The sequence below is a fragment of the Typopeltis vanoorti genome, chromosome 25 (genome assembly GCF_054136105.1).
Source record: "Typopeltis vanoorti isolate ZY-2024b chromosome 25, IOZ_Tvanoo_1.0, whole genome shotgun sequence".
In the NCBI taxonomy this organism is placed as follows: Eukaryota; Metazoa; Arthropoda; class Arachnida; order Uropygi; family Thelyphonidae; genus Typopeltis; species Typopeltis vanoorti.
The window spans coordinates 19,427,680-19,441,867 of NC_143573.1; the positions used below are offsets into that span (position 1 = coordinate 19,427,680).

Below are 14,188 nucleotides of genomic sequence, written 5' to 3' on the forward strand. Positions count from 1 at the left end.
ACATAACTTCCCTTTTCACCAATGTCCCAATCAATGATACTATCCTACTCTTACAGAACATATTTCCACACGACATCACGGCCCTCTTTGCCCACGTACTCCGCTCCGGATATTTCGTGTGGCAAAATAATTTTTACCTTCAAAAAGACGGTACCGCCATGGGCTCTCCACTCTCCCCCAATAGCGAACTTTTATATGGAAGATTTTGAGCAACGAGCTCTAGAATTGGCGTGCATAAAGCCCAAAATTTGGCTCAGATACGTCGATGATATTTTCGCCATTTGGCCCCACGGCTGCCAAGCACTAGATACATTCACTAGCCACCTGAACAAACAACACGAACGCATCCAATTCACCATTGAAATAGAAAAAAACAACTCTCTTCCATTCCTAGACACACTTGTCACATGTCTTCCTTCAGGCTGTCTCTCCTCAGTTTACCGCAAACCTACACACACAGGCCAATACATACACAAAACTTCCTATCACCACCCAACACAAAAACTAGGGGTTATAAGCACCCTTAAACACAGAGCTCAAACCAATTGTTCAACTGAACAAGCTCTTAACCATGAATATGAGACCATCAAACATACCTTTATAAAAAATGGATACAGTATAAAAACCATTCACAAGATCCTCCACAAAGATACCGCTAATAACAAAAAAGATTTCAAGAATGCTATTGCTATACCATATGTTAGAGGCATTTCAGAAAAAATAGACAGAACACTACACAAATACAACATCAAAACCACCTTCAAACCCCCGACAAAATTAAGGCACCTACTCAATTCTTCCAAGGATCCCCTGCCACACTTAGCCCACCAGGGGGTTTACCAAATAGATTGCACCTGTAACATACCGTACATAGGGGAAACAGGACGAACCATCCCAATCAGAAAGGATGAACACAAACGTCACATAAAATACCTCCATTTTGGAAAAATCGGCCTTTCTGACCATGCACTCCAAACATACCACAGAATTGACTGGAAAGGTACCAAGTCCCTACACCGCACCAAAACCTCGTTTGAGCGTAAATTCAAGGAAGCATGTGAAATGCTCAAACATGATCCAAATCTGAATAAAAATGATGGTCTAACAATCCCAAGAATGTGGAGGACCCATCTACAACCTTCATAGCAACCACAAAGAAAAATCTCAATACAAGACCCAGTGAAGTGCGTTTTTTTTTTTTTTCCCCTTGAACATTCAATAGCAACCTGGACAAATACAGAAGATAATCGTAATATAACTGTATAATTCCAGAAGAAGCCTAGTACATGAGGACTTTAGCAGAGTTTATTGTAGTTTTTTTTTTTTTTCCCACTAGAGGGCAGGCTAAGAAAAAAGATTAGTTAACAACGTAGATGTAATTTACTTGTGTAGTGTGCAACAGCATGTAGCTTGTTCTTATACTTCTGAATGTATCCGTCTGAAGATGACCTCAATACAGAGGTTGAAACGTAAAGTTATTATTTTATTTGTAATCAGTAAAATAATCTTTTTAACACGTGTGTTTTGTTTCCCTAATTTAATTAATATGAAAGATATCTGCTAGTCCTGTGATTCAATTCCAGATGATTCTCAGATATGACCTCTGTGTAAAGTCCTAATAACATCACATTTTACTGTAGTATTCCGTGACCATGGCAGGTGGCTCAACTATGAACTGATGACTGAAGGAACAACTTGTCCTGAACGTAACCAGTTTGATTTACTGAAAATGTTACAAATAAAGCATTCATAATAAAAGAAAATACAATTACATTTCCCACTGTTAAGAAATCAATTTACTGGTCATAATTGAGAATATGGTTAACTTAAGATACAGTTACATTGTTTTACATAAAAAGTCAGATGATGTGCTAATCCATGATAAGAGTTGGGTAACTGTAGGACTTAGTTATTTGATGGTCAAATAATTGAGAGATAACTGTAATTAGTCTAATTATATCTAGAACAGTGCAAAGAGAGATACTTACTTTGAAGATTCTTCATAGGTATGTACTATGAGACCGGTCTTCTTTGAGAAGATGCTTTCTTAGCCATAATACTGAATTTTCCACATAATGAGGCCAATTAAGTTCTTCAATGTCAAAATTAAAGATCTATGGTAAGAAATACAATTACAAAGAAATATATAATAATTATTAAGAATGATAAACATAACTATTGACTACTCAGAAAGTTGAGTGATTACTGGATATTAAGTTAGAGATTTAGAATTACAGATTAAAGAGAATTAGAATTAAAGTAAGGGATTGGTGAGAAGTAGAATAGAGAATTGAGCTAAAACAGCAGTATTCTTTGTGGTTATCGGCATGTGTTTTTAAGGGGAGATCATGTTTAACTAACTTATGTACTATAATAAGGTGACAAATACCTTGGACAGGAGAGGTGAATATACAGTGGTGTACTTGGATTTTGCAAAGACTTTTGATAGGCTCCCACACGACAAACTATTAAATAAATTTAAACAGATAGGACCGGATAACAGACTTCCGAGTTGGATCAGTGACTGGCTACAGATAGATATCAGGAAGTTGTATATGGGGTGCAGTATCTCAAAAGAGGAAGGTCACTAGTGATGTACTGCAAGGGTCAGTTTTAGGACCATTGTTGTTCAATTTGAATATTAATGATATTGGGATGGGTTTAACTAGTGATATGCAGCTGTTTGCAGATGATGCAAAATTGGGAAGAGAAATGTGCATAGTCAAGCAGATGTTATGGCCTTGCAGGAGGACTTATATTGCATGAATGGGCAGGTAAGTGGAACTATCAGTTCAATGTTGCAAAGTATAGGGTTTTGAAATTTGGGAAACAACAAAGGGATGCAAAGTATATACTTGGTGGGAAAACTATAAAGGAGGTAGAGGAAATGAGAGATCTAGGACAGGATCCTTGTTAGGTAGACAAGGACTTGAAGTTCAGGGGACACATTGAACAACTTGTAAAAGACATCACATCAGATAATGGTAATGATGCAGAGGACCCTGACATGCAGAAATAGAGGTCGTGATGGCATTGTGTAAGACCTTGATCAGGCTTCATATAGATTATTGTGCACTGATTTGGTCCCTGTGTTTTCATGGTGATGAGGATATGTTAGAAAGGATGCAGAGAAGATTCATAAAGATGGTTAGTGTTCTTTGGAATGAGGAGTACGAGGACAGATTGTTATCAGATTGACATGGAAGAGATTTTTCATAGAATGGAAGAGGGGAGTAGAACAAGAGGCCATCGCTGGAAACTGTATAAGGAGGGTGTGAGCAGAGGAGTGAGGATTAGGTTCTTTGCATGGAGAGTGGTTGGAGAGTGTGTTGTGGGTGTAGATACGTTGAATCAGTTTAAAGCACGGTTGGATGATAATTATGTGCAATAGTGTGTACCTCCCATGAGTTACTGACATGGTGGTGGGATGTTAATAATAATAAATCAAATTTGACAATACATGTGAGTGTTGGCAAGATTGTTGATAAAAAGGTAGTGGTGAAAGGAAGGTCATGAGAATGATTACATTATAAGAAAAAGAGCATGTTTATGTGAAGTATTTCACAGGACAAAGCATGAGCTAGAATGATTAGAAAGAGCTGGAAAGCTGAAAAGGAAAAAATAAGTAGATGCAAGGAAAGAGAATGAAATGTAATGACAAAGCAAGAGAGTTTTGATTAATAATTTTATGATAAGAGGAGTGCTTAACGAGAGAGTGTGATGAAATCTTGTTTCTGAAGTGCAAATATTAAGGATATTACTGAGCCTGTCAGGCAAAAAGATGTGGAAGAGCTTGTTTTGACAGGCACAAATGATTTGAAAGGTGATAAATATGGTATAAAAGAAGGTATGAAAGTGTTATCCTAAGAAGCAAAAGAGAAGAAAGAGAGAGAGAGAGTAAAGTTAATCTGTTGTCAGAGTATTATTATTATTTTGATTCAGGACCTCCATGGAGCACAAGACTCATTCTGGGAGACCCACCTTAGAAAACACGAAGTCTATCATACCATCCCTTGAATTCATTCACTGTTCATGCTCTTACCACTCCATCAGGCAATGCATTCCATGGTTCAACCACCCTTCATGCAACGAAACCCCATCCTCATCCTCTTGATCAAAAATTCCTAGGATGGTCCCTTGTCCTCACTCCCTCTCCCCCTTTTCCATCAAATGAAAGAACTCCCCCACATCAAACCTGAATCTACCTATGTCCCAGTCATATCACCTATCTTCCTATCTGCAAAACTTTGCAATTCACATTCCCTTAATCTATCCTCATAACTAACATTGTACACTCCTGATATCATCTTTGTTATCTGCTTCTGCACTCTTTCCAAGGTTAATTTATCTCCTTTAAATCCTGGAGACCAAATTTGAAAACAACAGTCCAGGTGTGGTCTGATCAGAGTTTTCTACAATGGAATGAAAAAAAAAAATTTTTAATCTCTGCTGGTCAGCATCCCTCTCACTACTGGAGCAATACTCTAGGTTGCCTTTACCACCTGTGCAATATGTTCACCTGAATTTCAGGTTTCTCTCAATCATCTCCCCAAGATCCCTTGCCTCCCCACTTCCTCCAGGATATAGTGGAATTATTGAATGAGCACTTTATCAGCATATAGCATACAGGTATAAATGATTTGGTGCAATATATAGAAGAGAGGCAAGTAATAGGACAATTGGAAGTGAAAGAAACAGAGGTGTATCAGGTGTTGGTTGGGTTAGATGTGAATAAGGCTGTGGGAATGGATGACATATCACCACGTATGCTGAAGGAATGTGCACCACAGTTGGTAATGCTCTTGACCTGGTTATTTAATGAAAGTCTTGCAGTGGGTAGGAACCCTACCCACTGTCTCAAAATATTACCACTCCACAAGCATGGTTCTAAGACAGAAGTCTCCAACTATAAGCCAGTCTGTATAACTGCAGTTGTGGTCAAGGTGTTGGAGAGATTGGTAAGGAATAGAATACAGAATTGGGTTGATGAACATGGCATTCTTTATGATGGTCAGCATATATTTGTAAAGGGTAGTTTTGGATCATACATCCTGGCTTTGAATCAGCCATCTTGTTGGAATGTTAATCTTATGTAAATTATCCGTTTTTATTTGTTAGATGTTGAATGATACTGATGTGAATATAGAGAAATTTATATTATCCTGCACCACCCTATATTCAGACTAGTCTATATAATATAGTGGAATCGATCATCAACTAACTTTTGCAATCTCACTTTATACAGGCCGAGGTTAATATTATCATTTAAGGCTTCCGCGAGGTCCAATATTTTTTTTTGAGCAGTGCAATGAAGAGAATCAGGCAAACACCAAATTGAAATCAATAAAACAAAACATTTAATGCAGGGTTATAACATGGTCATTAAGTATAACTTTGAAAACAAGATAATGCAAATCAACTTAGTTCAGGTATTCATAACAAATATAAAACGTTAGGCATCAGACATCCAGCTGTCAATTGTACATTCTACCGAATAACTAAAATGGTTCACACAGTTCAATGTTACAGAATCTTAAAGTAAATACTCTTATAGTTGAACTCTCTAATTCTTTCTTAGTCAGCAAACACTTAATTCAATTATGAGGCAGTTATCACTTCAAGGGGGAAACACTTTTAAGCTCCATACTTCGGCTAATTTTAGTAGAACGCCACAGTTAATGTTAAGATATATCAGGCGGAGCTAACTCTTATTTCTTCACGCTGAAATATAAAAAAGTGGCCTGCTCTTACCGGGTTATATCCTTTGCACATCGGATTCACTATAGGCACACCTAAAACTGAAGTTAACTATCACTTTGAAGTATCACTATTCAAAAGGAATTTTCACTATACAACTGAAATATTAAACATAGAGCTTCACAAGTCTTGATGCACTCGTTTTAGGTAATCTACTTAATCCTTGTTTTCTTCTATGCATTAAATTCAGCTTTGCACTATTCTTCCTCAAAACAATTGGAATTCGTCATAATTTTAGAATTCCATATAAATATTCCTAATTGCCTATTAATTTCCCGGTTCCTTCTTTATTTATTTATGGCATTTCCAAATCCCCTTACTGCCACCCATTACTTTACTCCTTGCTGTCCTGAATGCTTCTCCGTTGTTTATTTTCATTTTCCAATAAAATACCTTCATTCTTCCCACCAAAATCTGGTTCTAGCCAGTCCAGCTCATATCAACTCCTTCTCCCTTCGAATACCGTAGCTCATGCTCCACGCATGTGCTATCTAAAATTAACTCTGTTTCCTTGACAACAGCCAATCAAATGCATTCAGAAGAATTACATAAAATTACTTTCTCTTTCAGTAATGTTAATAAAAAAAAATATATTACAGTTCATATAATACACATTTAAATTTACTTACAGTTTCTTACAACATTTACACAGGAATCAATAAAAAAAACTGAATGATATTTTAATACAGAGTCCTATCAGTACCAATACATATTTTAGATTAATTAATTAAACAATAATAAACAGACTCGAAGTAATTATATGAATAATAATTTACAAGTAAGAGACTAACAAATTATATTTACAAGTCTTGCTTATAACATGGTGGATTATGTTAAATGTGAATGAAGAATTAAAACATACAAAATAATTTCATTCACAATTTAACAGTAGGTCCTGTTTCAGTAATTTACTTGCATTTTGTGATAAGGTGACGAGTGAGTTAGAGAATCATATACAGTGATATTCTTAGACTTTGCAAAAGTGTTTGATAGATTACCACATCATAAGTTGGTGTACAAGCTGCAGTATATTGGTTAGATGGATCAGAGATTGGCTCTCTGAAAGATACCAGCAGGTTTTGCATGATAGAGCAGTGTCTCAAAAAAGAAGGCTAACCAGTGGCATGCCCCAGGGTTCTGTTCTTGGGACCTGCTGTTTAACTTGTTTGTAAATGATATATCATGTGGACTGACTGGGATCTTCAGCTGTTTGCTGATAATGCAAAATTGGAAAGAATTATAAGTAACGCTGCTGATGCTGAATCCCTTCAGGAAGATTTGAATACGCTTTTTACTTGGACAAAAGTGCCTCTGTAGCACAATTGGAAGAATGACAGTATGTTGAGCGCTTCGATTGGAAAAGGCCTAAGTTCGATTCTCATCATGCCAGGAGGAATCTTTATATGGACGTTTTCAATCGAAAGTGAGTTAGCTGATCTCATATGAAGGTAGCAGGGTTTTTTTTTTTCTCCCAGAAACTCAAGTTTTTCATCCTGCATGCAGACAAATTGGCCCTTCAGAACACACATAATTTACAGACAAAAAAATACTAGCTGTGGGGTGGGCAGTATATGGCGCTGAAGTTGATGATTGGTAGTACAGGTTCAGTGTAGTGGTGGAGATGGAGAGTTGTACAATAGGTGTCCTCCCGCGATGAGTCTTCGGACTCCTTAGAGATGTCATGAATAATAATAATAATAATAATAAAAAGAGTGGGATTGTAGTTTTAATATCAATAAGTGCACAGTGTTGCATTTTGGTGCCGTATTGCAGGAAGTAGATGAAATCAGAGATTTGGGAGTGATGGTTGACAGTAGACTGAAGTTTAGAGGGCATATGCTAGTGTTGCAAAGGTTGTACATCGTAGTGCTGCTATGATAAGAAGTACTCTAACATGCAAGGATAAGGAAGTGATTGTGCCGTTGTATAAGGCACTATTCTTGTTGAGAGGCTTATACGCTGGTTAAACATGATAACTAATATTTAAGGAATTGACAGCGTATACTAGAAATATATATTAAAGTTTATTTAATCTATATTTCTAGTATACGCTGTCAATTCCTTAAATATTAGGTATAAGGCACTGGTCAGAACACACTTGGACTATTGTGCTGAGATCTGGTCACCTGGTTTTCAATATGATGTGGAGACATTGGAGAGGGTCCAGATACGAGTGACTAAGACAATATTGGGAGTTCTGAATGCTACCTATGGAGAGAGGTTGAAGAGATGTGGATTGCAGAGTTTGGTGGATATATGGAAAAGAGGTGATACGATAGAAACATTTAAGTTAGTGAGAGGATTTTGTCAGATTAATCCAGATGGGATTATAAAAAAGAGTAGAAAGTGAAAGGGGAAGAACCAGAGCTCATTCTTTTAAGTTATGTAAAAGTGTGGTGAAGAATGGTATGAGAAGTAGATTTTTTACATGGAGAATTTGTCAGTGAATGGAATGCATTGCCAGAGGGTACACGACAACTGGGCAATTGCCAAATGGGCAACGGAATAAAAGATCAAATATGCAATTCTATTCTGTTGATCTATTACCAGGTAAATTTAAATAATATTTTTTTGAGAAATGAGTTAAAAGAATGGCATAAACATAAAATTTGAAAAATCTCACTTATAATTAAGTTTATTTTTATTATGTAGAATTATGAATTGTATAGAAGTTATATTAAAATTTTTCATACAAAAAAATGAGTCAGCTAGTTAATAAATATTTATATTATATATTTTCGTTTATTTCATATATCAAAATTTGTAGGATCGTTTAAGAAAGAGATGGTTAAAAAGAGTGGGCCGAAAATGATTTAAAAATGAAAAGGTATAATTGCACAGTATTAAAATAAAGAAAAAAATAGTTTTTTTTTTAAATCATTTATTAATTTACTTAAGTATAAAGAGCTAATAAGCTTCATTTCGCCAATGAAAACATTAATTAAATTAAGGGGATATTAAATCCCACATAGTTTTAAAACCGAATATAGTAAACTATAAAGTATCGGCAACACTAGCGTTAGCCAATGCAAGTGATCCTAGTACGTAGTACAATACCAGGGCAACTCGTTGCAAAGGTGGGGGAAGTTCCCCACCTTTGCAACGAGTTGCCCTGGTATTGTACTACGTATTAGGATCACTTGCATTGGCTAACGCTAGTGTCGCCGATACTTTATAGTTTACTATATTCGGCAAGAAACTCTCTGATTTCAATCTTTGAGTTTCTTATTCGGTTTTAAAACTATGTGGGATTTAATATCCCCTTAATTTAAGTAATGTTTTCATTGCCGAAATGAAGCTTATTAGCTCTTTATACTTAAGTAACTTAATGGTTGCACCTGTTTGGAAAACTCGTTCCAAACTCGCAGAGTACATAAGTTCTCTTCACTATACACTTTGGTATTAGGTCTAGCTACTCACTGATGAAGCCTCAAAAAAGGCTGAAACCGGTCTGGGTAGTGACCTCCCTCCATAATGTAATAACAGCATACATTTCCTAGGAAATGTGTTTTTACATTATGGAAAATACCTAAGAATAGCGATCTGAACTTCCCCCACCTTTGCAACGAGTTGCCCTGGTATTGTACTATGTACTAGGATCACTTGCATTGGCTAACGCTAGTGTCGCCGATACTTTATAGTTTACTATATTCGGCAAGAAACTCTCTGATTTCAATCTTTGAGTTTCTTATTCGGTTTTAAAACTATGTGGGATTTAATATCCCCTTAATTTAAGTAATCATTTATTAATATTATTTTGCAATTAATAAACATATTATTATTATTTGACACCTCCAGGGAGTCAAACTCATCGAGGGAGAGTGTGCCAACAGCATCGAATGATTAGTCCCCTTCCAAATGTTACATATATATACACTAAAACAAAAAAGTATATGAAATTCAAAACAATTTTTTTGAATTTATTAATTCATATTATAGTTATATGCAATACCACATTTGGTATTGCATTATAATATAATTATAATATAAAACTCATTATAATATACTTCAATTATATTTTCCCTATCGTAATTAATAACTTTTTTCAAAATTCCTTGATCAGCTTCATCGTAATGTCTACGTTTGCGCTAATGTTGAAAACCTGCTACTGCTCTTTCATAATCAACATCATATGTTTTTTGAATTTTTTGTAGTCCATTTATAAAAATCCACAAATTTGGATCATTTGCGCTGCTGCCAAAGCTCAATTGCAGTTTTCGATGACAGGCTTCCGCAAAATTATTTGTCCTATCGCTTCCATTTATTGTTCTTTGGTACACAGACCAAACGTTTGAGGGAAAAATCGGTGGAGCCCTGGTTCTGTTATTCCTTAGACGATTTATGTATGTGTTCGTAAACCATTCTAAAGTTGGTTCAAATTCATTGGATAAATGATTCTCAAGTTCAGAAATAGTGAAAATAATATCTTGTTCTGGAACAAAAGCCAGCGAAGTGACCATTTTTGAATTTAAAGTGAACTGCACATCAGAATTATATCGGTTAAAAGAATACATGAAGCTAAATGCTTAAGAAGATTTTGTACGAGATGAAAAAAGCAACCATTTATGTTAGCTTGTGTAAATACTATATGTAACGCTTGATGAATGGCAATTTCAAAACCATAATTTATATTTTTGGGATCTAGTAATGGCCACATTTCATGTATCATATAAAATAATTTTGTGTATGTTTCAAGAGTCTTATTAGGTAATAAACAATATAAAACAGGACCTCCATCCTTTCTAGCCAAAATAACAAACATTTGAGCAAAAAGAGGGGGAGAAAGTAAAAATGTGCCATCCATAAATATTTCATTCATGCTTCGAAGGCTCCACACTGCATGGCTTTCACGACCAAAAATTAATATTCTCATGGGGTCGACCTGTAGAATCAGCCAATAAAAAATGTTCAAATTGTCATCATCATATTCTTGCCATGTACCCTCAAGGGGTATACAGGATATGATACTACATGAAAAAAATTACATCATTACTAACTTCCTATCTACAATTTTCCTCCAAATCAGTCTGTTACTTGTCAAGATTCCAACATTAAAAAAATCTATTTCTATTGTCTAAGGCACTTTGTACCATATCAATTCACCTATATTTTGGTCTTCCTATGGGTCGTTTTGCTGCCAACCTGGCAGAGAACACTTATTTTGCTAATCTTTCGTCGCCCATTCTGTTTAAGTGACCATACCACCTCAGATTAGCTCTGTTAACACATTCCTGGATTCTGACAACGTCAAGTTCTTTCCTAATATCCTCGCTTTTAATATGATATTGCCATTGATGCCATCTGTTCATGCCACTAATCTTTCTCAGAACTCTCATATCTGCAGTCTCTAGTCTTTGGTTAAGTGTTTTTACTTCTGACCAAGCTCTCAGATCCATAAGTTAAAACAGGTTTGAAACACTGTCTTGTATACAGCTAATTTAGTGTTCCGACTAATTTCTCTCTTATTCCATATGAATTTATTCAATTGACTTCCCACCATACCAGTTTTGCTGATTCTATTGTCTATTTCTATATTTAATTTACCATCTTCACTAAAAATAGTGCCTAAGTAGGTGAAATGTTTTACTTGTTCCACAGGTTCTCCATTCACAACACAGTTGACATTATTATTATTATTATTATTCAGGCCTCCAAGGAGTCAAAAGACTCATCGAGGGAGGTCCTTCCTAAGACATAAATTCTGTAAAGACTCTTCGAGGGGAGGTCCCCCCCTGAGAAACAAAGTTTATCATACCACTCTTTAAACTCACTGACCGTTCTCGCTCCCACCACTCCATCAGGCAATGCATTCCACGGCTCAACCACCCTCCACACAAAGAAACCACTCCTCACCCTCTTGCTCACAGTTTCCTTTCGTAACTTCCAGGGATGGCCTCTTGTCATCACTCCTTCCCGCTGATCAACCAAGCGAAAGAACTCCCCAGTGTCAACCCTGTAACCGCCTCTCAACAGTTTAAAAGTCTCAATCATATCACCTCTCCTTCTTCTATCCACCAAACTCTGCAGTCCACATTCTCTCAGCCGATCCTCATAACTATCCTTGTACAGTCCTGAAACCATCTTTGTCATCCGTCTTTGTATCCTTTCCACAGTTAATTTATCCCCTTCAAATCCTGGGGACCAAATCTGAGAACAATAATCCAAGTGTGGTCTGATCAGAGACTTATACAATGGAATGATAACCCTCTTATCTCTGCAGGTCAGTGTCCTTCTCATACTAGCAGCAATCCTCTGTGTTACCTTCACCACCTTTGCAATATGTCCCCTGAACTTCAGGTTTCTATCAATCATCAACCCCAGATCTCTTGTCTCCCCTACTTCCTCCAGTATAACTCCTCCCATAGAGTTATATGGGAGGAGTTATATGCAGCATCCCATCGATGTTTCCCAAACCTCAAGACCTTACATTTTGCTGCATTAAACTGACACCCCCATTCATTTTCAATGATTCTGCCTATTTTCATTGTCTTTGTCTTTTTATAGCTGACCTTCATACCATATCTATTACAACAGTTCTAAATAAATCCGCTACAGACTTGTAGCGGATTTATTTAGAAGTAAAACATCATCTGCATAAAGCAAAGAGCTGACATGAACATCTCCAATTTTGATATCATGTTTAATACCACTTTCCTTCATAATGTGATCCATATAGATAATATATAACAGAGGGGATAATGTACATCCTTGTCTCACACCAAATTTAACATTAAACCATCTTCCTGTACTCCCTTCAATTCTAACTGCTGACTTACAACTCAAACAAAGACTAAGTATTGCTTGATATAATGCCCCACTGACGCTATATAACTGTAGCGTATTGAATAGCTTCTCTCTTGGCACCTTGTCATATGCCTTTTCCAAATCTACAAAACTTAAATACAGATCTTTGTTATATTCCCATGATTTCTCCACTATTTGTCGTAAAGTGAAGATCTGATCCTGACAGCCTCAATTTGACCTGAATCCAGCTTGTTCTTCACCAAGCTTTTCTTCCACAATTCTTCTCAACCGTTTCTCAAGTATACTTGCATAGATCTTGCCAGGAACACTCAGTAGAGAAATACCTCTGTAATTCTCACATTCAGTTTTATTTCCGTTTTCATATATGGGTACTATGAGAGCTCTACTCCAATCATTGGGAATTCGTCCCTCTGTCCAGGCTTTCTGAACTATGAAGTGCAGCTACTGTAAGACTTTTATACCACCATACTTCAGCATTTCTGGTCGAATATCATGTATACTCCTGCTGCCTTTCCACATTTCAAGCCTTTGATGGCTTTTCCTACTTCAAGTATAAATATGTATTCCTGACTGCATGCCTGGTCAGTGTTTTTTTTTATCACTGTGCTGTCATCTCTGCATGTTTCATTTAGCAGTTTTTCAAAGTACTCCATACTTCAAGGATATCTTTTTCTCCCGTTTTCATGTCACCTTTATCATCTTTAACTCCTTTTACAGCACTCTTTCCTCTATTCCTAAGCTTCTTCAACAACCTACAGAATATTTTGCCACCTTCTTGATATTTATTTTCTATATTCTTGCCAAAGTCTTCCCATGACTTTTGTTTAGCTAGTTTTACATGGTGTTTAGCATTTTTTGCATTTGTCTCTGTATTCTCTAAGAACACAAGCTGACTTATTTGCCAGGAATGTTTGATATGCTTTCTTCTTTTCCTTCATTGCCTCTAACTTCCTGTGTCCACCATGGAGTTCTAATTTTTCTATCCTTGCAGACAACTTCACCACATGCCTCTCTAGCAGAATTAATCAATGTCTTCTTCAAGGCTTGCCACTGAATCTCCAAGGTTTGATTCTTGTTCTCAAACTCTTTCATTTTTTTTCAATAATCTTTGTGTATTTTAGTCTATAGTTCACATCTGAGAGCTGCTCAACTTTTATTCACTTTAAAACTTTCTTACATGTTATTCTTTTCAGTATGAAATTCAATTTTATCCTGCTCAAGAATAAATAGTGATCGCTTCCAATTTCAAATCCTCTATACACTCTGGTGTCCTGCACCAGGGAGAAAACATCGCTATCGACAATAACATAGCCAATGAGACTTTTCTTTTTCCTTGCCACTTCTCTCCATGTGAATTTGTGCACATTTTTATGTTGGAATATGGTGTTAGTAATAACCAGTCCATGTCCTGAGCAGAAATCCAACAGATATTTGCCATTATTATTAGCTTTGCTCTTTTCTCCAAATTTTCCCAAAATATTTTTGTATGCCTCACAATGATTTCCTACTCTGCTATTTAGATCCCCAACAAGGACCAACTTTTCCTTTTTCATTGTGTCAGTTGCTTTTTCTAAAGCCTCAAAAAATTTTTCCACTTTTACCTTAGTAGTACCTTCTGTGGGACCATTGGCACAAATAAGTCTCATCGTCCAGTTACCCATTCTCA

The 14,188-nt window shown here is 36.2% G+C and overlaps 1 protein-coding gene across 2 annotated transcripts in view; it reads right to left on the reverse strand.

Annotated features, from left to right (window-relative positions):
• LOC150092586 (fatty acyl-CoA reductase 1-like) overlaps positions 1-14,188 on the reverse strand; it is a 190,736-nt gene that overhangs the window by 22,096 nt on the left and 154,452 nt on the right. For both annotated transcript variants that reach the window (XM_090414701.1, XM_090414700.1), the window contains exon 12: positions 1,989-2,114. In XM_090414701.1, the coding sequence (XP_090270827.1) occupies positions 2,001-2,114 (114 nt within the window). In that variant the 3' untranslated portion in view covers positions 1,989-2,000. The remainder of the gene's footprint in view (positions 1-1,988; positions 2,115-14,188) is intronic.